We start from the raw sequence: 25,992 nt of genomic DNA on the forward strand, positions 1-25,992 counted from the left end.
CCAGGCGTTTATTTAGTCGCATTAATTACTGCAGCAGCATCTTCACAGGTCTGACTATGAAAATCAACCCTTCAGCTGCAGCTGATCCAGAACGCTGCTGCTGGTGTACTGACTAAAACCAGGAAGCCAGAGAACATCACCCTGTTCTACAGTCCTTCACTGAAAGAGCAGACTTTAAGATACTGTTAGTTATTAAACCCCGAAAGGCTTAAAACCACAATATATTAAAGATCTGCTGCTGCTGTGAGAGAAGCACCACTAATGTGGAACAAACTTCCAGGAAACTGCAAATTAGCTGAAACACTGAGTTCCGTTAAATCTAGTCTAAAACCCAGCTGTTTGGAGCAGCTTTTGATTAGTAGTAGATGGAATCCTGGTGAATATATTTGATGTGTAATGATGATTTTGATGATGGCATTTGACAACATGTAATGTTTATTGCCTGTTTCGCAACCGGTGACTTAATGATGTTGAACTGCCTTGTTGCTGAAATGTGCTACACAAATAGACTTGAACTCCAGGGATGATAGATTTCTCGTCCTTCAAATCAAGTAAATTCTCAGTTCAAAATGTTAGTTTTTCTCAGATGGAGCTCAATTACAGAAAAACGAAACCTTTTCACAACACGTTTCATTGGGGTTTTGGGTCGTAGTCCAACACAAAGTAATGCAGGGGTTCTAAAGCTCGGTTCTGATGGGCCACCTGTTTCACATTACCTTCTCAGCACACTATCAGGTGAAGTTAAACACGCATTATTTTAGGTCAGGTGTGTGTTAGCAGGGAAACACCTAAAACATTCAGGGTGATCCTAAAGAATCTGTGATTTTTATGTTTGTGTTTTTGGTTAAAACAGTGGCTTCTCTACCTAGCAACAGTGGGCCATAGAAAATCCCTATAGAATAAACAAAAGTATGTGGTTATAATTTGACAAAACAAGACAAAAGCTTGGGGTGTGTGTGTGTGTGTGTACTGAACTGATTAACTCTTTACTGTCGCTAAGCAGCGCAGCTGGTGATAGATCATATGCTTCTATCAAAGGAACATTGACAATATGAAGTTGGGTTTGCAGAGAAATCAAGTTCACCTTGAGTTGCTTCATTTGGGTCTGCAGTTGCTTCACCTCGGTCTGGAACTGCTCCATCTCCTCACTGCTGTAGCTGCACTCTGATTCATAAGTCTGCAGATGCACACACAGTCAAGCATACACAGCATGAGACAGTTCTTTGCGTGTGTGTTTAACAGTGACTCTTAGTGTGTGTTCTCTAGACTTTAACACAAGGATCTTCCAAGTCCAGGCCTCAAGAGCCGGAGTCCCAGCTGATAGTCCGGTACTCGCTTCAATTGTGGACCAAAGTTGCAACATTTGTTCCATTTCACACGGCACTGCGTCAAACCAACCAAACCCTTATGAAAACCTGTTCACCACCTCACCTGTGGGGGCGCTGCACCAAGAACTATGGAAGACAACAACATGAAAACCTCTGAAGAATACACGGAGTACAACTTCCTTCTTCACCAAATGCTAACAAAAATGGAGAGGTGTCAGGTTTTTAGAAGTTGGAGGATTTCTCTTTTATTATTTGCAAAGATCTCGAGCCATTCCCCACTAGAGCTAAACTATGATGGTTTTTTTTGGTTGTATTTACCCAAGATGCACTGTGACATAGTCCGGAGTGGTCCATGGTCCATTTGGTGTTCACATATGCGTTCAACCACACCAGAATTCACTTCAACCGAATCGGAGTTTCCTTATTTGTTCTGCATCAGAGTTGAATTATTCATTCTCGCCTCACAAATGAATCGGACGTCTGGACAAACAAGCAGGAGTCGAAGCGAACTAAACAGGGCTGGTTTGATGTGACCTTGATGTGTTTCTGCTTCAACACACTTGAGCCATATAATGAGGTTATTAGCAGAACCCTGGAGAACTTGAGACATTAATGGTCCAGCTTATTACCCATAGCCTTGGGTTGCTGCTGGTCTGAAAGACTCTTCAGAGAAACTTACCGGTGAATGAAACGCCGATGTGTCCATCAAACTGGCTGCTTCATGGTAGGAGAAGGTGAAGGGGCCCGATCCTAACCCCAAGTCCTCCAGGTCCTCCTGGAAGGTGTTCCGACAAGCTTCCACAAAATCTGAGACCGAAAAGATAAAAAGCATTGCTGCTGAAAACACAGAGAGAGCAAGAGAACAGGGAGAAGTTTGAACATGCATTTACATTCTGATTCACGCGTTCATCTCCTGTGTTCTGACACGTGTCCAAACTTTAGCTTCAGAAGAAACGTTAAATAGCTTAACATCAGAAATATTCAGTATCTCATAAACTGCAGTGTTCTTTTCATAGAGCATGCAAATCAAAGATGAACAGATAAAAATCAGCTGATGAAACGAATCGGTCTGTTCTCAGCTCGTTCAGTGCTGCTCAATGATTTCAAGGCTGGAAGTTCTTCGGATCAGAACCCACCATACCTACGCAACACCAGGTGGCACTGATAACAGTACTCATAGGTAAATATTGTCATTAAATTAAGATAATTTATGGTTTAAAGGGTACTGTAGCTCAGTGGTAGAGGAGTCTCTACCTGTAATCAGAAGGACCACAAGGCTCTATTCTTCTTTTCTTCTTTTTTCCTTTTATCTTTAACAACTGGGAATTATCTCGAGGAAATATGGGATTCCATTCCGTTTATATGCTGATGACTGTCTAGTCTATTTGCCCCTGATCATTCTATTCAGACTCTTCGACGGTTCTAGGGACACCAAATTATGGATGATCCAATATGTCTTTAATCTTAACAAATGCTAGACTGAAGTGAGTTTATGTGGTTTTATTTTTATCATTAAACCTTTTTTTTTTTTACCAAGATAAAAGTCCCATTGTTTCACAAGAGTGACTGGAGCAGCAAAAAAAGAGCTTTATAAAATATGTGACCTCATTAGTGAAGGCTTCTTGGTGTCTTTTCAATAAATTGTTTTGAAATTTATCAAGTCAACAATTTTTACGAATAAAAAGCTTTATCTCTAACACAAAACCAACCCTTCCATAGACTGCTGCTTACATCTCCAAGGGATTTGCTGACAAGAGGTTTAATTTCATTATTTCAGAACTGACTCTTTGGAAACAACATTGCCAGATGGGAGTCATGGAAAGTGGATTGGAAGAGGAATATTTCAGATGCTTAGTGGGGGAAAAAAATCTAAGAGGTTTAGTGTCGCCTGGTACAGATCGGAAACGGAAAAACAGCTGAATTGAATTAAAATGTTTGTTTTGTGTTTTTTTTTTTAATATAGACATGAATGTGCTGAATTACAAATCTGTTTGATATCTCCGCACCAGTACAGCACACTTAAATACACCAATAGTTACAAAAACATGTTAAATCACAACTTTCATTTGTTCAGACATTGCAATTAGGAGAACAGTCAATGGAAAAAAAGTGATGGAGAAACCGACGAAAACTACTTTGGTCAAACATGTTAAATAAACATCAAACCTTCTTTCAAATGGCTCAGATAATGCAGTTAGGAGTTTTTAATACAATACAGGAAATTCATCAAGAGTCTACGAGAACATTTCCCTTTGACTGACCACCTGGACACAAACAGACACATCATGCTTCCTCAGCGTGTCACCGAACAGCGATGTCACAGCCAATCAGCAGCATGGTAAGGTCACACAGGGCCAGTGATCTGACAGCATCCCCACACACACACACATCGACGAGCCTGGATGCACGCATGGCTGACTTCAGTGTGAGTAGGAGTGTGCAAGCGCCTCACCTCCATAAGCCACGGTGCCTTGGGGGTCAGGGGTCAGGCTGTGCCTCAGCGTCTTCCTCTTCTCTTCACTGACGTCCAATCCGAGAAAGGACAAAGCCTGAGACAGAGAGACAGGAAAGTAAACACAGACCAAAAATACACACACAGCATGAAGGCTTATATGCTGAGTAAATCTGGGAATAATCTGCTTTCTTATCTTTAAAGGAATAAAGGACATTCCATGACAGGAACAATAGCAGACGGTCGTCAGGTGTTTCTGTTTGTGATGGATGTGTGCTGTTAAATAAACGTCTAGAGCTGGGATTTTCAAAACAGGTTCAAATATGCAAACGTCTGGAATAACTAGTCTAATAATGAGCAAATCCTTTCAAGTCAACAAACAAAAAATAACTTTAGGAATTTAATTGTTACTTTAAATTGTGTCAGTAAAGAATAAATTACACAAATTGAATCAGAAATATTAACATAATAACTTTCACATTTTCCTAAATGAAATCCCTTCATTTTCATACACAAGCACAAAGGAACATAAACTGAACTTAAAGTGCCACAAGACACTTTAGGCAGCATTTGAGAGGAAACAGCAGGCTAACCTTAGCAAAACCAATATTTGCTTAAAGTGGATTTTGGGAAATCTCAAATCGATTCTGAATTGTAATAAATGAAAATCGGGATTCTTATGTGAACAGATTAAATTTTTTTGGCACAACCCTAATGCAGACTTTCAGAATATTTCACGTCAACATTTTTCCAGATTGGGTTGTATTTGGTGCAGTGGGAAATGTTTTTATATGTAATGTAACTGATGCTATTTATGAAGAAATGTGGTTTTGGTGGTTCTCTGTAGGTATGCTTATAAAACCACTTCACATTTACATTTTCATTACTTTACACACCAATTGTAGAAACAGGGAATCACAACAGCATTATTCCACATAAGTCTTGCAAACTGTCATTTTTCTCACCAATATGGTGTCTTTCCCCCACAGCAATCTATAAACTATGTGCTATTTATGATTTTTTTGCAAAGGATCCACTAGATCAAGAGAGAATTCTTCCTGTATTCTGTGTTTAATCTCTTCCTTTTCTTTATAATCCCACTAATGAATTGGTAGATTTAGATTAGGGTCAGGCTACAGCTGAGCAGCATCTGGGCAACATTAAAATCAAAGCTAAATATTGGTAACAAACTGTACAGACGGCAGACAGCTGCAGAGAGAAGCAGAGAACAGAACTCGTCAGTTGGACTTGGGCTGCTGAAGGGCAGCAGAAAGGAAAGAGAGAGACAGAGAAAATGTGCTGATGGTGTAAAAAGAGCCTAAAAAAGAACAGTGCAAATATAACCCAAGAAGCAATGAGAGAGAGAAAAATCGATAGAGAGAAAAAAAAGAGACACTGTGCATTAGATGACAATTATGAGATAAAGACAGTTCTGAGGGTGGAGGGGCACTAAAGTGCTACATCTGTCAAAATAAGTGAAAATGTATTGAAAGAAGGCTGCCTATGTGACATGTTTCTTCATTCTGTGTTCTCTGCAGAACATGGATCCAAATAAAGTGTTAACAGCTTAAAGCAGAAGTTCAGACATTTGAATACATTTTCCATTAAATTCATGATTTACACTATTGTGATATTATTATTATTATTATTATTGTTATTATTATTATATTAGATCTTGATGACTACATGTAGCCATATAGGTAAGATCCCATTCTATCCACATCACTTGTATTTATTAACCTGAAAGTCTCTGTTGAGAACTGAATTAATACAGCATCAGTCTCAGCATGGCTGATGGTAGTCAGTAACAGAATATACTGTATATACTTAAGTGCTGTACTTAAGTATATAATCTTTTTAGTATTTATTTTTGGGGGAAATTATGACTTTCAATTCACTATATTTCAAAGACATATATTCTACTTTCGACGTTTCTAGGAAGCTTATCGTTTCTCGTTCCTGTCGACTCAGCGTAGCCTTTTAGTTCGCTGTTGCTGTTTCTCTGTACTGAAATGCAATTGGCCACATGCTGCACTCCTCACAACAAGGAGAACCAATCACAGCCGCCGCTCACACCTGGGATTTGGAATTACGTCGTAAGTGTGGCGAGCTGGACGGGGGTTCACCACAGTCAAGCTGAACTCAGCAATGGAGACGGTTGGAGAAACTCCAGAAACCAGCGCATCCATGTTTGATGCTTTTATGGTAAGTATGGCATTAATTGTAGTTCCCAACGTTGCTGTTTTGCATGGAGAAAAGGTCTCTGCTGTTTTTCTTTTCTTATTTTGGGGGAGGGGGAGATTGGAACATTTTAAATACAAAAATAAATAAAACAGCTGTCATTTGCTTTATTACAGTTTCATTGTGAAGTTTTTACAGGTGGTGTATAGACTTCATGTCAGTACATCATCATCTGGTTTCAGCGAGTTACAAGGTTCTGTAAAAGTCACTCAGAAAACAATACAGTGATGAACTGATACTAGTAAATACGATTTGAATACTTAAATATTTTCAAAAGTAAGTACTTCAGGAATGTAACTGAAGTAAACATTTGACCGAGGAACTTTTACTTGTAGATTTGATGATGAGTATCAATACTTTTACTAAAGTACTAGAGCTCAGCACTTTGTTCACCACTGGTGAACAATGGACAGAACCTATAAGGTTCATTAGAGCCCCACTCACACTCGCAAACACACCCACAACCAGATTGAAAGACTGATTGAAGAGATGGATGGATGGAAGGATGGATCACTTTGGGTTGCCATGTCACATCAAGTTCCATGCAAAAAGGTTTGTGGTTATAATCTGACAAAATGTTGGAAAGTTCAGGATGTGAACACTTGTGTAAAACTCGTGAGTGAATTTTACCTCTATTTAACTCAAACACATTTTCTAACCAGATGACAGCTCTCACCAAGTCTAACTTGTCCAATTTGAGGCGAATGTATGGGTCAAGTGTTATTCTGGGTTTCGTCCCTGTTGGAGACCTTTGGCTGGTGGAACCTGTACAAAGAAACATGAAGATCAATTAGAAATAGATGGCAGACCTGAGTCTATAACACAGCAATCTCTAGGCTATGGAAATATGCACACACACCAAAAAAATAAATACATGAGCTGGTGGCTTTTAGGCAGAATAAAGAAAGTGTATGTGAGGACATGGGACACTTTGTAAACAATGGGAGAAAAAATATCATTGGATTATCTGCAAAATCAGCAGGGAGGTAGCTGGCTGTGGTTTACACAAACACGCGCACACCAATAGACATCTGTGTGTGCGTGTGGGGGTGTGCGTGAGAGAGAGAGAGAGAGAAGGGGGGTTGGAATAAAAGCAGATGATTAAAAGGAGAGGAGTGGAAGAAAGATGGATGATTATACAGATGAGAGAGAGCAAAACAACATGAGTAGGGAGGGAGGGCAAAGGGCCAATGCCTAATATTAATTTGATGACTTTGTCCCAGATATGTGAAGCTGAATATGAAAGTAGTAACACTGTGAGAGAGAGAGAGAAAAAGAGAGAGAGAGGCTGGCTGTATAGGCAACTTAAACTTTAGCCTCTACTCAGAGGATCCATGTTTTGACCCGAGTCTATAAGCTCAACAAGGTCTGGTGATATTTATGGTTTGTTACTGAAAGTTTAGAGACTAACTGAACACATATCCAATGTTACAAGAGTGAAGAAATACATAAGTTTGAACTTATATGTGAAAAAATTCTGGTGAACAAATTTAAAGGCCTAAAATCTTTTGAAACAGAACAAATAATAGCAGTTCTCTTAGTAACAATAGAGCATTAATTATTAGAGTAGTTTGGTTGAGATGTTTAGTTCTTAAATTCCTATTAGCTTCCATTTACATTTTTCATATTCTTGGTGAACTAATTTTTGAACATGAACTACTTACATTCTTATGCATGTGTAACTAACTAGTATGTGATTTTAATGTTCACAGGGCCCAATACTTAAATTTCAATTAAATTAGATTGGGTATCAGTGACAATGTGCCCGATCGATGAGGGCAAATCTATTCAAAGTAAATCTATGCCTAGTGGTCTGAGCAGCTTCATGCTTTATTATTTATTTCACATTATATTTAGAATTAATAATTCAAGTGTTATAATGGGTCAAGCGTTATTTGAAAGGTTTGTTACAGTTTATTTTTTACATGTTTGACTAAACTTGTGAAGCTATTGGTGTGTTTAAGCTTGGTGCACTGCTGCAGATTATCAAATACATTTGTAATCCAGCAAATTAATGATCCTATATGTGGAAAAATATAGGTACAAAAAAATGTTTTGTCAATTCAGCGCTGTTTTTCTGTATCGGATCGGTATCCGCCGATACTAAAGCTCTGATATCCGCATAGGTACTGAAAGTGACAAAAATGAATTGGTGAATTCCTAGTTAACTTTGCAGAAATACCCATAGTGAGAAGGAATGTAGGTTAGAGTGGAAAGGATAATCCCTTCAACAAGAACAACAAAAAAAAACTTTTAACAACAAAACTTTAACCTTACCACCATGCTTGCATGAAAGCACTGGTCCCATGTTAGATTAAGTATCAACATTAAATTCAGATTTTGTTTTAGCTGTAACTAAACATGTTTTTTGTAGTACATTTTTTACACTCAGTATTATTCATATAACGCCGAGTTGCACAGACCTCCATTTAAACTTTTCACCTAAAGCCAAAATACTAGAAATCTGAGCAAACATTTCCATTGCTACAGTAATAACACTCCATCAGAGGTATTTATATAACCCGAAAGATCACATCAGTGTTTTCCACTGAACTGACTAATAAGTCTGAAAATCTCAAAGCTAAGACAGGGCAGGGAAATCCCGTAGTAGCCATGTGGGACCACCTAGTGACATCTGTCTCAGCTAGCAACTGGCTCCTCCAATAAGAGGCTGCAAGGGTGCTAAGTGGACAATGCACTTAGGATATAACCTTGGCTGGGGTAATCCCAGGCAATAGGATTGGAGCAAGCTGTTGGATGGCTTCCAGCCACCGACCATAGGCCACACACTTCACAATCAAGCTTCTGCTCTGTGGCAAATATTTGAATTATTTTGAATTATGAAGCACATTTTCTCCAATTAAAATTCTTCGCTCCAATTAAAAGATCTTGTCCAATATATGTTCCTTACTGCAGTCAGAGTTTATCATATGGAAACGTACTGTATATTTACAGCTGGTTCCTGTGCAGGCCTGACTGGTGCTCTTTGATTATATGCAGTATTGCAAATACAATCCAGAAATATAAACAACCACCATGCCACCTTCAGAAGGAATCTGAAACTAAGGTATCAATCTTAGCACATATTGATCCAATACTGATAGCGACTTGGTATCAATCATTTCAATATTTTGTATTGATCCGCCCATCTATAGTTTCTGTGCTCACCACACTACTGAGACTAACCTCACCAAAGTGTTCAACGACATCTACATCAATACACACTGAGGGAGAACCACAGTGTTGGTTGCTGTTGGTGCAGCATCCTACACTGTTAACCATGACAAATTATTGAAGAGATTTCAGAATTGGGCTTTATATTATATGGTACGGTACAATATGATGTGTATAGTATGGTACGTTACAGTACGGTATGATGTTGTATGAAATGGAATTGTACCATATCATATCAAACCATATGGTATGATATGGTATGGATGATGTGGTATAGTATGGTATTGCTAGAAATTGCATGGTAAACAAGTAAACATTTGATCAGAAACCATTTTCAAGCTTTTCATTGGTTGGAGCTCTAATGTTTAGATTTTTTTTTTATTTAGTTCAAATGTCAGATGAAAAGAACACAGACTGATGGGTAAGTTAAAGTTATATGTAGTTGTACTGCTGACACTACTACATTTATAAAGTTCAAAAAGAAAAGAAAAATAATGGCACTTGTGCATGTAATTGTTTGAACGTGGTAGCACACAACATTGCCTGCTCTGCATGGGATCTGTCTGTTTTTAGGGCAGTATACCATAAATCCTACTGAATATTTGTGTTTGTGAAACATAATCCAATTACAGCACAAGCACATGACTAGAAATCCCTCACCGGAACTGATGCTTCCGCTCTGATCTGGTACATTTTGTTTGTTTACATACTGATTGATTGAACTATACTCAATAGGCATTCATGTAATAATGGCTGTTAACTTCCACTTTCATTGTCCTTAATAAGAGATAATTATATTAATTATGCTGCTGTATCTAATTAATTAACTGTTGCCTCTGAGCATGGTAACATGTACACAGCTTGCATCTTAATTCTTCCTATATTAAATCTCTAGTAAAAAGGACTTTTAAGAGCAAAGCTTAATCATATTCTATTACTATACATTTTTTATTGCCTCATCGTTGATTACTTTAAGGTCCCCCACTGTGATGCAGTTTAATTTAAAGACAAATCTCTCGATTTAATCTAATCCAGCATCTGTATGTGGGAATGTTTTTGATGCTCAGATCAGACAGTTAATCTAATAACCGTCTGCTTGCAGGGGATTAGAAATCAATTCAAATTAAAAATCAATTTAAATTCAAAAAGTCTTTGTTGATCCCAATGGGAAATCAAATGTTGTAAATCATATTCACTCAAATTCTTCAAAGAGTTCTTGTAGATGGTGACTGGAAACCACATCTCAGATTTGACAGACGCTTAATACAATCTAAAAAAAAAAAGGGTGCACAGTTTCTTTGTTAAAGGGGTGTATTAATTAAGCAAAATTGACTTTTTTTTTAGCTTTATATGAAGTTACAATGCTCTTCCCTCATCAGACGCACCTGGAGCGTTGCTTTGATCCTTTCATGCATGTTTGAGGACTAAAGCTCTGCCTCTTTACACAAGCGGTGCTTTGGTAGGTGATAATTTCGCTGGGGTGTCGAGTGAAGCTGATACCAAACCCACCAGAAAAACTCCAGCAATTAGACTGAGTGGTTAGTGCTCCGTTTGTGCCTTTAAAATTTTCTTTTGTGCCGCTTCGGTTTCTGAGATGTTAAAAAGTATTTTTTCAGGGTCATTCAGAGGTCGTCATCATCCCCCCCTTCTTTCTCCAAAACAAACCAAAGTGAGCTACTTTTTTAGTGCTGTGTTTGTGCTGTTAATACAGTCATTTGTGCAGCTTTCACTTATGAGATATTATAAGTTGCACCTTCACCACCACAAGGATGCCTCATAGGGTTGAAATAAGATGTGCAACTGTCCAGTTTGAAAGATATTGCAGTTGTTACCATAACACCACCTTCCTAGAATCCCTCAAATGACTTTTTTTCCTTTCAAAATCATCTTTTAGCAAAAGAAAAAGAAAGACTTATGCCATTATTTTTAGAAAGGTGACGATAAGTAAAACAGTGCAAAACTGAAAGTAAATGTCGCTTCAGTTTTACCTGAAATATGAATATCTGGAGGACAGATGTCTGGAGAGGGTGAAGACACTAGAGCTGGCTCCTCTGCACAGATCTGCACCAAAACAACCAAACAAAGCACACTGAATGGAACCATTACAGTGATGAATCATAAAAAGACATTAGTGCCTTTGAGAGTAATGCCTCAGACATGATTAAAAAGCCCTATTCTAACAGCCCCGAACATCAGGAGCTCATTGCTGTATCAGTGGAAAGAGAATCAGAAAATATTTTCAAGCTGTCCTATAATTTCTGAAAACGTCTGATGATCCCTAAAAGTCTGATTCTAGAATTTCCATTTTGTGTCACTGAACAACATTTCTTCTTTTACATACGTAAAAGAAGAAATGTTTTACGTTATGTGGCAACACCCTGACAGAACAGCGGCATGTCGTGGAGCTGACCTCAGGTGACCTGATGTGAACTTTTAGGCGTCCAGAGTTGTAGCTGTTGCCGGCGGCTCGCTGGACTCCGTTGTGGAGCGATGTGCTGCTGGGAAAAAGACCTTTTCCAGGGATGAAGGCGATTTCCACTGTGTTGTCTTGGCTGGAGATGGAAAAAAAAAAAGTTAGAAGAAGTTATAAAAGGAGGTGACTGCAACCATCAGCGTAAAGGCACAGACAACTGCATTTTAATAACTGGATCTATACTAACTGCATGTCTACTTTGATGAGAATACTTTGATGATAATACTTTTATGTGATTACTAGCTGCAGTTACTGCAAGGCTTCCTTATTTTTGGACAAATGTTGTCCAAACCCACCTGCATTTCACTTTGTTCAGCATGCCTTTTGCCTCCTCATGAGTTACACCAATCAAAGACTCCTTGTTGATGGCAATGAGCTGATCTCCCGGCCTCAGGCGGCCGTCCTGCACAAAGAGAAAGACACTTGAAATCCAGGGGAGTGGGTGGATATTTATAAGGTCTTTTACTTTGACGGCTGGTTCTGTTCAAATGGATTTCCTCTCATTCCTTTGGCAGTGCCTGCACTGGCCCTGCCGGATGCCACAGAGCATACATGCTATAGTTAACATGTAGGTGTTCCTGTGTCTTAATGTCTTTATTGTCGAGTATGTTTGCACTTTAATTCATTTGGATCTGGGAGATCTTGAGTGTGGAGATTATCTCAGATTAACTCTATTTAGGGAAACAGCAGTTTCTGATTAGTTCAACTTCACTGGAAAGAGAAAAGAAGTGAGCCAACTAAAATACACTGTCTTAACTGGTCGAAAGTAATTAAATCCAAGAAAATGTGTTACATTTGTTAAGTTGTCATGTTAAGAAAACGTAAATGTCATACATGTGGGGAATTAACAGAACTTTTTTTGTTGTTTTCTTAATTGGAGATCCATTCTCATTTTTCAGTAAGTCTTGAATTCATTTTGTTCTTTATCTCTTTAAAAGGCCCAAAAAAAATCATTTAAATCAAACTGAACTGAACTCAGTCGTCTGAACAATGAATTTTATGTTTCACTGTACATACGATTCTGGTACACTGAATTTGTACCAGAACAACACAAAGGACTGTATAATTGTGAAGCTGGAGGAAAATGTTAAAATTAAATGCAGTGGATTTAGATCTGAACTTTGACTAGGCCACTCTAAACCAGAGGTGCCCAAGCGTTTTGTGAAAAGGGCAAAAATCGTCCACTTGAAAACCCTTGTGGAAATTAATTAATTTATTTATTTATTTTTAATTCAGAAATGAAAAAAATGAAACTAAAATTCTTGAGGCATTTTTCATTCTTATCTGATCCATAACAAACTAATCAAGATTTTTTGGGTGAAAGCTACAGAACAGATTTTTTGTGTGTAAGCAGATGTGAAACAGAGGCAGTTGCCAATTTCAAGGTCACAAATACAGCTGCAATGCAAAGTCAAATCTCTAAGTCACATTTGACATATACAGCATTTTTATAACAACTGAAAGTAAGAAAGCTACTTGACTGAACTATAAAATGGCACTGTGTGCTACTCTGTGTTGATCTGCCACAAAAAGAAATATTTTAAAGATTGTGTTTGTAATGCGGCAAAATGTGAAAACGTCCAAAGGATGTGAGGAATGTTCAGAAATGCAGAACAACTTAGAACCCTGTCAGAGGGTTCTCACTTGAAGAATTTATTTACCCAACATCCCAAATGGTTTAGTGTTTCTTTGACTAAAGTCGATTCAGACATCAACTTGTTACACACTTAGAGTTACACAGCTGCACTCTAAAGCTTACTAGAGTTCAGACTCCATATAACATTCATAGTACAAACATGATGATCACGCCACAGCAGGATGAATCATTTCATGATCTTTCTGCTGACTCATCACACACATCGTCACATGTCATGGGACGCTGGCTCACATCAGGGGGGAAACCCAATCGTAGCTCGGTCTCGTTCTCAGGAAAACGCCCTGCTCGAGTTTAAGGGACTTCATGGATGAGTGTTGACGTGCAGCTTTGATTTGTTTTGGCCTGTCCAGATGGAGATGGAAGATTTTGAATTTGTAGGTCAGATGGGGAAAAAAAAAATGCTGTGAAAGAAATCCAAATCTCTGCAGCACTATGACCGGAGGATAAAAACAAACGAAGCTTAGGAGATTTTCTCCATTCAAAAATGTGTTGTGACATCTGCTTTCAGTAAAAAAAAAAACAACAAAAGAAAAAACGCTTTCAAAGCTTTCTGGCTAAATCTGCATCTGATTGACCAGCATCTCCTCAACAGAGTTGTGTTGACTTATCAATAACTGTGTTGCTTATCCTGAGAATGCAAAATTGTAAGGCAAAAATTGGGGCTGAAACCGAATGTCGTTTTCTGGCCGATCGTCAAATACTATCTTTAAAAAGCCTGATTTGAGGTTCCCAGTTTTGACCGATGCAGATTTATTTATTTGTTTTTGTCTGAAATGTTACTAAATGTAGAAAGAAAGTCGCTGAGTTGGTAACAGTGAGGTGACTGTTGTTAACTGCAAACATTTCAACATGGCCTGGTGGGTCGGTCAGTCAGCCAAACCTCTAAGAGGAGAGCATGTAAGTATCGGCCCATCGTCTAAAATTAAGAAATTAGGGCCAATGTATTTGTGCAGCCTTAGCAAAAATATTAAATAAACAATAAATCTTGTTTTTCTTTTAGGAATCAAATGATGAGAGACCTTCTGTTTTATCAGTGAGGATCATTTATCTCTCTGAGATATCAAGGATGCAAAAACTGCCTTGATATTCTGGTGAGAAATCACTTTATAACTTTGTTTCAGTTCTTTTCTGCATCTCTTGCTCCAAGCAGTCAGCAGGCTGTTGAGGAGACGGTCCATTGCTGAGTGGAGCATGGCTGTTCAGTCGAACTCAAAATATTCTGAATACAAGCCAACCTAAAGGCGCGGCAGGGCCAAGAAGGAGGGACTGTGGACGCCTCTGACCCATTCAGCTGTGGTGTGAATGTTCTCATCTCAAGACTGTTTGACACAAAAGCGCAATAAAAACACAATTCTCAAGAAACGTTCCTTATTTCCACCCAACTGAAGGGAACATGTTTTTGGAGGTAAACACTGCTTTAAAAACTGATTCTGATCCTCTTTGTGTCTTGAATCCTCCTCCACCCCACCAAAAAAAAACTAATATATTTGGCAAAGATCAAAACGAGAAGAAACAGCTTCTTTAACGCACATACAGTTTACACACTAGCACAGATCCCTGTACACTCTCTTCCTCTCTCTTCTCCTTTATTCTCCTCCCTCTTGCTTGTCATATTGCCCACATTTGACAGAGTGGGTGGACAGAGAGGCGAGGAGGATGGGATTAACATGAGAGAAGCAGGGGAGGCTGCAGAAAAGGGGTGATATGTGCAAATCCTGAGAGTGCCTGGGATTGCTTCAAGTCATAGCTCCAGTCTCTGCTCTTGATTATGGGATGTCTGCTTTAAATGAGGGGTGAAATTCTGAGATCCAGAGATAAGTAAAGTTTGACAGTGGAGTCTTCCTTTAACGATCTGTCACCTTCTGCAGAGTCAGAGCAACGAGACAAACCCTTCTGAACCTGCAGAGGTCAGAAGGGCTCCTGCAATGTGAGCCCCGCTGCCATGGTTACCATTTTACTACTGGTGGCAATAGTGATACATCTTGAAAAGAAAAGGTTAGTTTTTAATTAACTGAAACTCAAATATTATATAGATTCAATGTGCATAGAGGGAAATGTTTCAAATATTTATGACTTGTAATTAAGATGATTAGGTCTAACACGGGAAAATGTGGACATTGTGAAAAAGTTAAGTATTAAAAACCCAATCAGTCAGTTAAGAGCCACAAAGCTAAAAATCTGTCATTATGTGCTACTTTGTTGGTCTGTTACATGAAGTCAGAATAACATATATTGAAGTTTGCTGTCGTAGCATGTCAAAATGTGGAAAATGTAAACATGTTTGCCACTGTAGTTTAAGAAATAAGGAGGATTCCTGGATGCGAGAGGAAAACCTGAGTTAATGTTACCGTTAAAACCAGTTTGGGGTTTTTCTGTGTTTGTATTGTTATTTATGCTTCACCCAGTTCACTCTGTTGCTTTCTGCTTAGTTTATTCTTGTTTATTTGTTCTTTTTTTAGGAATCTTTGCTTTTTCTTTAACTATATTTTTCCCTTGTGTCTCTTTAAAGTCTCTTCTTCCTGTTTGCATTTTGGTCCTGCCTCAAACTCACATTCTTTGCCTTTTATGCTCATATATAAGAAATAAATAACATTTAAAAAAGCTTTATTTAATGACACAATATGTTCCTTCTTGTCTCTTTTTTTGATTACAAACATAACTAATGTGTTTTATTTCCAACCCATGCTGAGCAGGTTGAAACAGCTTCATGGTTCTGCTGGTCCAGTTTTACTTCCAGAGTTCATTTCAGTCGACTCGTTTTCAGCCTTTGGCACCTTTTTGTTATAGCAAAATTTAAGAGTCTGATGTTTACAAAGCACAGCAATTTGCATCAGCAGGCTTTTCGTAATCCTAATTTTGAACGGGCTGCAGTCATAATGAGCTCATTAAAGCCCGAGACCGAGGCATGAATTATCTGAGAGGTTGAATCTCTGGGGCTGATTAAACTTTCGTTCACAAATAAACCCTGACAGGAAAGTCGAGTGTTGGAGTCTTCCTTCCACTAACTTCAAGTCTGCAGTTTACATTTAGAAACTCTTGAGGGAAAAAGTAATAATTTTATCATACTGAAAACATAACTCACCTGATGTGATCTCTGTGTGGGCGGAACCTAACAGACTACCAGGGCTTTAGGAATAAATTACACACATTTCAAGTATTTCTTTTGTGAGTGTGGTTATGGTTCAGTAACACTTACTGCTACATTATTAGTACAAATCAGCATTGACCGCAAATAAGCCCTGTGATCTCAGGCTGGATGAGTGATGGAAGTGGGTTTGGCCAGTCAGAGTGGGAGGGTCAGACTCAGCAGTCTTTGACCGGAGCGTTGCTCAGCAGAGTTTACACTAATCTGAGGCAATAGCTGCAGAGGTCTGCACCTGCACTCCATCTTCCCCCTCCTGTACTCCCTGAGTGTCTCTTCCATCCGCAATGGTAAAAAAAAAAATCTTTGCACAAAAAGAGGTCCCTCATGGCTGCGATGCATCCATCTCAGTCAGGCTTCGCCCAGCTGCTGTCATGGGTCCAAAGTCAAGGCTCAATGGATACAGTTGGCAAATCTTGCCCAATGTATCAGTTTCCTCAAGTAGCAAGATGTCAGTTTGTAGAAACAACGTTTTGGCTGTGACCAACTGTCTATAGGGAACTAAAGTAAGCGCCAACTATGAGAGACCATCACAGGAAGCTGACCGCTAGCGATGTCATTTGGGAGAAGTTCTGCTTCATAGAGGTGGGCAAAATGGACTTAAATTTTTATCACAGTGTTATCTAGTATTATTTATAACTTTTTTTGTGAACTCGGTAGCTGTGACTGCATGGCATGACAATCATAACTCGACAAACACAAGTACTGCTCTTAAAAAATATTCTGTTTGTCTTCTTTAGGACACCGGTCACATAAGGAAGTGTGATTTGTGTCACTAAGCGGCACACAGTTATTGGGTTTTATCATATTTTCAAATGTTTTGATTTTTCTTATGGCTCTCGTTTAACAAACAGTGGAGAAAATAGTAATACCTTGGGCCTTTCACATATTTTTAATTGGAATTTATCGTGACAACGATGAATCAAAATTTTTATAATAAAAAGAAATTCATCACAATAAATATAAGCGATACAATAAATGCCTTCCCCTACTGCTCTGTCTCTGTTATTGGTCTTGGTGTAAGTCTTATCAAAGTTTAAATGAAAGGATAAGGCAGTTATTGAAAAGAACAAAATTGAAAACATCAAGTGTTTTCAAGTGTAGAAAACACTTGATGATGTTTCTATTGATTTTCTTAGAGAAGACAAATCATTTTAAAACACAGTGGTCTTTGGAGTTTCACTGAGTTGTGTATTTGCTGCTAAACCTGCATGATGACATTTTGTCTTAAGCCATACAGCAAAGATGGCCATTAGCAGAAAACATTGAATATTTCACTCTTTTCGTAATGAATCCATATAAGTTTCACTTTCTGAAATGACAACAAAATATAAAACTTTTAATGATTTTTTTTTTTTTTTTTTTTATGTGGAGATTAGTGTTGATGTATTTGCGGCAGTCATTTCCGTGTCTCACCCTGTGACAGTCTCCTCCAGACAGCACTTCCTGGATGAACACAGCGGGGCCGTCGGGCCTGTTGGAGCCTCCTCCAATCGTAATCCCTAAACTGCTGGACCGAGCCACAGAAATGAGCTGGATCACTCCTTCACCTGGGTGACTGAGAACATAAGACACATTACAACAATGAAAAATGCCTTGAGTTACATAAATTCCAAACTTTTATGGCACCTGGAGTAAAACAAAGTTAATGATCCCATATGCTCCTAAGTAAAGTAGCGTGTGAAATTCAGAAAACCAGGAATCATGTCCATGATGTGAAGTCTGGGCATAAATTCCAATGGGAAACCTCTCTTCAGGCTCACCTGCATCATCCAGTCACTGTGTCCTGTGCTTCTATCGCTGCCTATCAGCGTTGGACCGTGTCATGTCAAAGGCTTGAACTGCTCACCAACCAAGCTTTAAGCAAGTTGGGATGCATTTCAAAAATGTCAGACTTCGAGTCCGAAAACCCAGCCAGGTCCAATCCATTTCTTCGAGGATCCTGGTCCTGCACACTCGGACCCTCATTCCCCTCTCACGCTCCTCAGATCCAAGCCCTCCTCCCACATCATCCGTCGCAACTCTGACCTACACCTTCAGGGCTGCCGTCCCCTCTACATGTCATCGGTCTTCCTTCCTTCCACCCATGTTCATCCCCACTCCTCTGCTCTTGTCGCCTCCATGGACACTGTCCAGCGCTCTATAACCACTGTCTCAGTTCCAATGTAAGAGTGCGGTACCGCCGGCACTGCCACATCCCCAGCCACCTCACTGGCTAATGCACACTCCCGCATTAGTAAGAGTGAATGGGTGCATCTCTAGGTAAGATGTAGCCAGTCATGACTCATCCCTCTCTTTTTCATAATTCTAGTCGGCTCACAAGCTTTTGCATTGATTCTTCCTCCCTTCCCTAATCAGGTAAGACTTACATGGCCATGCACTCAAACATTTCCCCAACACTGTGCTCAGAAGTCTTTCAGAGACAGTATATTACCCTTCTGTCTATTGTTTTACCTTCCCCTGAAGTCTATCAAGGAGTCACATCAACTGTAACAGCTTTTCTGCCATTCTCAAATCGTCCAAGCCACGTCTTTCTAAAAACCTTTCAATCAGGAAGTACGTGGCAGCATTTTTCAGAGACGTGACTTGTTGCATCTGTCCTCATCACAGAATCAAATTCGATGCTTGCATGACTCTCATCCCTGATCTTCACCTTAAATACAGCAGATCCATATTTTATCAGTATCACAGAGCATTCTCTGCCAAAGCCTCCTCAGTCCTCTCCCAATTCGGTATGACTTCAGATTTGTCTATTCTTGACACAGAGATACTAATCATGCAGTTTTCTTCCACCTCCATTCTCCTTTTTTTTGGACCATGCTATCTCACTCATAAATTTATTTTTGTTTTTACAAAGGTCTGAAATAAACCTTCGCAGGAACCTAAACTGCATATTACTGCAATGTTGTTGTAAATATATCAGACATAGCAAAATCTATAAACGTTCATACAATTTCATACATAAAAATAAAAAATAATCAAAACTGTATCTATATAGTCAAAAAAAACGATTTTAAGAGGCTGATAAAATATCAAAATGATCAAAATAAGAGGTATGTTACACCAAAAGCAGGCAAATGAGAGAAAAAAGAAATCAATCTGAACATCCATATGAACTCAGCACTGCCAGCAGTGTGTAGTTTGGATTGATGCTGGTCCAGAAATGGAGAAACAGAATCAGTCTCACCTGAGGGAGCGCATCATGGGCCCACCATTGTACATGTTCTGAGAGTTTGCTGGGCTCAGCAACAACGGGCTCTGAGATCGAGATGAGGAACCGGATGATGTGCTGTCCAAGAGGCGACCTCCTTTACAAAAAGAACAAAAGTGTGTGTTTCACACCAAGAGGAACAAGAACAGGGACTTCAGGCAGGAGTTGTGTATTAATGAGCTTTGAAAGGAATGAACCTTCTAAGATACTTAAACCATAAACTCTTATCATTTTGCCACAGCTACAGATCACTACAGTGCTCCTCTGGTAGAATGCACCACCCTGCCTCTTAGGCCTGAGCGATGCTAAGCACAGAATAATACCCAACATGCTGACCAACCAAAGCATCCTTCAGAGTTTACTTTTCCACCACGCTTCTTTCATGTACTCTCTGCCAAAGACATGTTTCTGTGGAGGTTGACACGCAGGACTTTCACAGAGGTTTGAACAAAAAACAGGTTTTTGTATAGTTACGTACAGTGTCACTGTTTCCAGTTGGTCCAACTGCCTGTGCAAGCACTACTGTACAATAATATCACCAACAGGCTCTAGATACTTTGAGCTTCATCCCAGATCAGCACTGTGCCAAACTCTCCCAGAACAACTTAGGATCAGAATGTTTCCAGATTGAAGCTTTTTGCTTAAACCTGGAGACAGCTGCTCACCACGGCAAAATTATTTAGGAAATCTTTACCAGCTGGCTAAATATGGCATAGGACAAATGCTAAGTCTATTTGTCCTATGCCATATTTTAAGTTCAACTATCTGCACCCAGCTTTTAGGCTTAAGGCTCCCACATACTGAGGTGTACTGTGTGTACCGTATTCAATTAGCCGCTCAGACTAACAGAATACACATCCACACTGTCCGCAGATGTCAAATGTACCGATTGCTTACATTTCTTTTGACCAAGTCCTTCATTTCGCACAATCTGAAAGGATGCCAGCAAGTTTGATGAGATAGTCGGTTGTCTAGAGACTGGCACACTACACCTCCTTGAGACTGATTCACAGATTCTCGACATTAACAGCTAGATGTTGCATCCAAAACATTTTGATGAGAATTCCGTTTCCTGCGATACTATTTACTGTGCGACACAGAGTACACACTCACAGTCGCAAAAACTGATCTTGGCGCACACGGGTCTGGCATTGAGTACGGACAGAGTTCTGCTGAATGAAGCACCCCTGAGTATGTGGGGACCTTTATTCCTTTCCTAAATGTAGAAGACTCATTAAGAAAGTGGTAGAAGACATATATAATGAACTTATAATGCTTGGTTTGTCACTTTTTTGTGTGTTTGCTGAAGTTGTAGAGGGCCGTATAGTGATCAGCCTACCTTGCTGAATGGGAGAGTTGCGGGTTGATCCGGTACTACCGTTGGAGCCATATTTCTCCAGCAGCTCAGCAAATTCTCTCCTTGAGAAAGAAAAAAAGAAAGTCAAGAACATTGGAGGGAGACGAATATAAGACAGCTACAAGAACACTGAGGGGATTTCTTTCAGAATAAGGTATTGGCCAGAACAGTGTTGTAAAAAGCCAATCCTCCAGGGCCAGTATCACCAACGTTTTAGTTCTTTTTCGCGGCTCAACAGAAAGAACTAATCCAATGATGGTTCATAAACAGAACCTCTGCACACCTTTATATGCAGAGTTGATAGTTGGTCAATTTGAATCAGCTCTGGTGGAGCAAAGACGCATCAAAAAAAGTGTCAGGACACTGACTGACTCTTGAGGACTGGAGCTGGACACCCATCTGTTTGTGGTTCACTGAGATCTCGTGGGCCAGCGATCCATAAGTGTATGGACTTTTAGTTTCATGTGTATTGTTTACTTATATCTTGTCTTCATCCTCTCTGTGTTTACCTTCTTGGTTTATTCTTGCTTGTATTAGATGAGAGGGCTGTTTCACAGAAGCAGAATTCAGAAATCCAGGATAAGAGATAAAGTCAGGCTTGCCGTAATGAGATCTGTTCATCCTGGCTTGATCTTTTCCAACCAGGCTCAGGAAAACGACAGTAGCTGTATTTCTTTTGACCAGATAATTGAGCAATTTGACAATTTGAAAGAAAATTGCTTAATATAAACACACCAATTTTGACAAAAAAAATTTTTTTGATTAAAAGATTTAGTGATAGAATGAGGATGAGGTTTTATTGTCCAACTCAAAATTGGTTTATTTCACAAAACGTCAACGGAAACACTTTTATTGGCATCACACACATGATCAACAACGGGATGTCGCCACTGATGCAAACCATGAAGCAGAAGACGACAGGAAGTAGGTTTTTAATTCCTTATCGTGTGAACAAATGTACACATGTATGCTTTTAATTTTGTTTCTTATTTAATGGAAACAGAATTGTGAAATTGTGGGGGGGGTTCAAATACTGACAGTTTTGCGCAAAGTCATAATGCAAACGCAGCTTATATCTACCCAGGTTTAAGTAATTCAGGCAGGTTCAGAACTTTCTTCAACAGACCACAAGTTCAGTCACAATTAATAAATTGCGTGTGCCATACCTCCACCAAATGAGCAAACAAGCAATAGAATTGACATTTGCTAGTTAATTTGCAAGTCCAAACAGTTCACACTAATGGCATAAAATAAAACACTGAATTGCAACAGGGCCAATATAAGGAAGCAGAAATCATATGGTAAGTATGTTTCCTCCACATTGATGAATGATCTGTGAATTAACTGCAAGAATTACGGCTCAATAACCTAAAGAATCATTTGTACTTCTCAACATTGTGACAGGATTATTTGGGATCAGAGCTTCAATGATATTTAGTGTTTGTAGCCGTGGCAGGGCGGGGGTTAGCTCGTCTGCCATGCTGGACTAATAATACCTTCACCTTCATAGGAGGGCAGAACTTTCAGTCGGATGGAGGACATGGTCAAAACCCAGAGTGCTGTTCACGTGCATGACGGCTGTGAAATGCTAGAACTCTGAAGTTGATGCAGACGCTCATGTACACTCAGCTCTCGAAAAACACATCATCATGCAACAGTTTCTCAAAAACTTGAAGTGTGAGAGAAATCCTTCAGTTCCGTTCCTGTACCTGCGTCTCCTCACTAAACCTATTGTCATTTAAATCCAGACATCTATTTGTGCTTCTTTTCCTGTAAGCTGATTGTCCTGATCTTCCTCACAATGTCTGATCCTTTTGTTTCCTGATAGTCTTCTGCATTGTGTGTATGCCCCCAGTGTAACAGTCCCGCAAAGTTGGAAGAGGTCTAGTGTTGATCAAACGGAGTCTAAGGGGGAAAAGTGGACGGGGGTACGGCTAGTAAGACGGCCGTAATCCCACCTCCTGACTGTCTCTCTTCCCTCTGCATGGCAGGATAGTTAAAGTACAGAGCACAGATTAACAGATGAGGCTCATCTCGTCAGGAACAGTGCCTTAGGTCAAGTCCTCCCCCCGTTACTCTTCTGCATGCGGGACAAAGCAGGAGTGTAAGGCTGCCTCACTGCACTGAGGGAAATTAACTATTTTTGGGAGCCACCGTCTGATTTTTAGCTCCCTGCATCTTCACTCCATATTTCCTCTGGGTCTCCGCTGACATGGCTCCTCTCTAACCATATCCCACCCTTCTCCTTTAAAGACATTACAAGCAGCAAATACCAAGGCTGGTAACGGCTTTTGTAGAAAACGTGGCTCTCCTACAGAGCTTTTTCAGCACACAGTTCCGGATCAGATTGCGTGCGGTGGATTTGAAGGAAGGGCGACGCCTGTGATGCTGACAGCTGGGGCTGACCTTGTTTTTACCCAAACTGGTTGTAGTCAGATTAGAAAGCCGGTTCGGCACTAATACTACCCTCCTCCTTATTCGCTAATGCTACGACTGCATTATAAATGTGGTTCAGGTGCTTCTGCATGTTTACCCTCTAGCTAGCAGGCAGCACTGTGACTAAAAGCAGGCAGAAAGCTGAAGAAATTGTCAGACACACTTTCATTCAGACAAAAAGGGCGACGTTTGCTCAGCAAGTCTTGATGTTCAATTCAGAGTTTTTGCTGAAATCCGTTTTTTTTTTCTCATTGTTGTTTGTACTGATCTAAAGTGGCAAAATTCTGTGTTTTCCAGATCAATAATTATAGTACATAATTATTTTACCTTCAGTTTTTATTTTAAAAAAAGCTATTTGTATCAAATTTGACTTAGCAGAAATTTGACTTTGTAATTTAATGCCTTAAAATTAGGCCTCTGTTTCTTTAAGAAACTCCGCCTTCAGGAAGTCATCGTAACATCGCTCCTCCATTTAGCAACATTTTGAACATTCATTGGAATTTATCATAGCAATGAATCAAAAGTTTTATCGTGACAAGAAATTTACCATGGTAACTAATAAACGATACGATAAATGGTCTACAGTTTAATTTTACAGGTTTATTAGCTCTAAACTAGTTTGTGAACATTAATTAACAACTTCCAAGTCCTTTCATTCTAATTTGAAAAACATTTGCCCAAACCAAACCCGTTTAGTGATAAATGTGCATTATTACTCAATATTTTTATTTAATCTGACCTGGCTTCATGCCACAAATAAAACAATAAATGAATTCAGGTTTAGTTCAAACCTGCAGGCGACTAAATCAACTGTGACACATTTTGGTTTCCTTACTTTGCTTCTTCATCTCTGGCTATAAGAAGGCGCATGTGATTTGTGGCAGATGCTGTTCTCAAGATGTCCACAGCTCTGTGAGACAGACATGAAAACATGAAGTTAATGTTTGAATAATATCACTGTTTCAGTACCAGGAGTTTACAGCCAGCAGGAAGTGTAAAAAAAACCTTACCTTTCACTTGTGACTCCAACAAGAGTATCCCCGTTTACTTCCAGGATCTGGTCTCCCGGCAACAGGTTTCCTGTAAATGGTTGATAGCCCTGTTGTCAATACTGGGTTAATCATGTGGATGATCAGTTCAACACAAGGGATTTATTTTTTGTTTTTGACCCTCCTGCGGTCTTAAGAGATGGGGTCATTTGAGGTTTATTTTTGTGTGTCGTTTCGAGAACTGACGGTCTGAGGGGACAATCCCCCATGGTCCAACTGTGACATGTACCCCTCCTGAGCGTCTGCCTGAGGAGGGTCTGCCTGACAGTCAGGTCTCAGACAGAGGAGGCTGCTGGCCCTACGACCCAATCCCAGATTAAGTGGAATATAATGAAACAATGGTTTTATAAATGAAACATAGGCTATATTTCAGAAATAAAACTATGCTGCTCTGTCCCGCACAGTTTTAAACATTTTACATAGATTAAAAAAATAATAATGTCACGCATAAACTAACAAATTTAAGTCCAAAGTCATTGTTCCATGATATCTAAACTCTGTTCCTTACAGATGATTCTATACATTATAAGAATCATAACACTAGAAACCTTTTTGAACTATAAAGAGAAACATAACGACAGCGTGCCATCTAGCACAACCAACAAGCAAACATCAGAGACTGTAGATACACAGGTGTTGTATTATAACCTCAAATATTAATGAAATAATCATTATGTGGAAAAAGTTTGAGAGGGACTGATGTCTGTCTTTATTTTTTTAAATAACACCTTCATTGTATTGTATATGTATGAGGTAATTCTCACAAAAACATGACATGGTACTACAGTTTCACTTGCAAATCTGGGCCTGGTATCTATCATTTATTGCGGAGAAAGTAGGTCGTGACAATGCTGTGTTGTGTTTTATTCATGTTGCACTCACAAGAGAATCTCCAAAAGTACCAGTTCCTTCACTCCAGAGGTATTCATCCTGACAACTCTGACCGCTGCGTCTACGTTCCCTTTACTCGTGCTTTTTTCTTATTCACAACATGGACATAAAAAGAGGAAACATTCCACGGACAAAAGCAATCAATTGTTTTGATTCATGGGGAAATCAGAAGCGGCTCATTTTAAATGTCACCGCTTTAAAAAGCTAAATAAATGGTTTAGCTTTTGAGATGTTGCCAAACGCATATGCAAAGAAGCTACAGAAACGTATTTATTGTTTCCCACAGTTTAAATGATGTTCATTGATGCATTCGAATTTTACCCAGAGTATCAACATGACCACTACCAGTACTAATCTATTCATAAAGTCTAATTATTTTCCTTAAAGAATCCATTCATTAGTCCAGTTTATAGTTTTTCCAGGCTCCATATTGAGCCACATTAAAACAGGTGAAGGAACCGTAGAAATCAAATCTAGAAAAGCATGAAACATTTATTCTAGGATATTTTTTACAGTGGGTTAGGGTTAGGGTTAAAGATGCGAAACAGTCATGAGAATGTTTGAGAGAAATGAACAGAGTT

General features: G+C 39.3%; 1 protein-coding gene across 5 annotated transcripts in view; it reads right to left on the reverse strand.

Annotated features, from left to right (window-relative positions):
* Positions 1-25,992, reverse strand: part of LOC102224609 (syntaxin-binding protein 4-like) — a 63,297-nt gene that overhangs the window by 4,606 nt on the left and 32,699 nt on the right. For all 5 annotated transcript variants that reach the window (XR_002754093.1, XM_023348542.1, XM_023348541.1 and 2 more), the window contains exons 4-15: positions 24,482-24,551; positions 24,307-24,381; positions 21,018-21,097; positions 19,655-19,775; positions 17,884-18,025; positions 11,965-12,071; positions 11,606-11,747; positions 11,184-11,256; positions 6,698-6,786; positions 3,781-3,877; positions 2,008-2,135; positions 1,085-1,177 (exon numbers count right to left, since the gene is read on the reverse strand). Coding sequence is in view for 4 of the 5 variants with exons in the window: in XM_023348542.1 (XP_023204310.1) it covers positions 1,085-1,177; positions 2,008-2,135; positions 3,781-3,877; positions 6,698-6,786; positions 11,184-11,256; positions 11,606-11,747; positions 11,965-12,071; positions 17,884-18,025; positions 19,655-19,775; positions 21,018-21,097; positions 24,307-24,381; positions 24,482-24,551 (1,217 nt within the window). In the remaining variant the exon portion in view is untranslated. The remainder of the gene's footprint in view (positions 1-1,084; positions 1,178-2,007; positions 2,136-3,780; positions 3,878-6,697; positions 6,787-11,183; positions 11,257-11,605; positions 11,748-11,964; positions 12,072-17,883; positions 18,026-19,654; positions 19,776-21,017; positions 21,098-24,306; positions 24,382-24,481; positions 24,552-25,992) is intronic.

The sequence above is a fragment of the Xiphophorus maculatus genome, chromosome 16 (assembly GCF_002775205.1).
Source record: "Xiphophorus maculatus strain JP 163 A chromosome 16, X_maculatus-5.0-male, whole genome shotgun sequence".
Taxonomy (NCBI): Eukaryota; Metazoa; Chordata; class Actinopteri; order Cyprinodontiformes; family Poeciliidae; genus Xiphophorus; species Xiphophorus maculatus.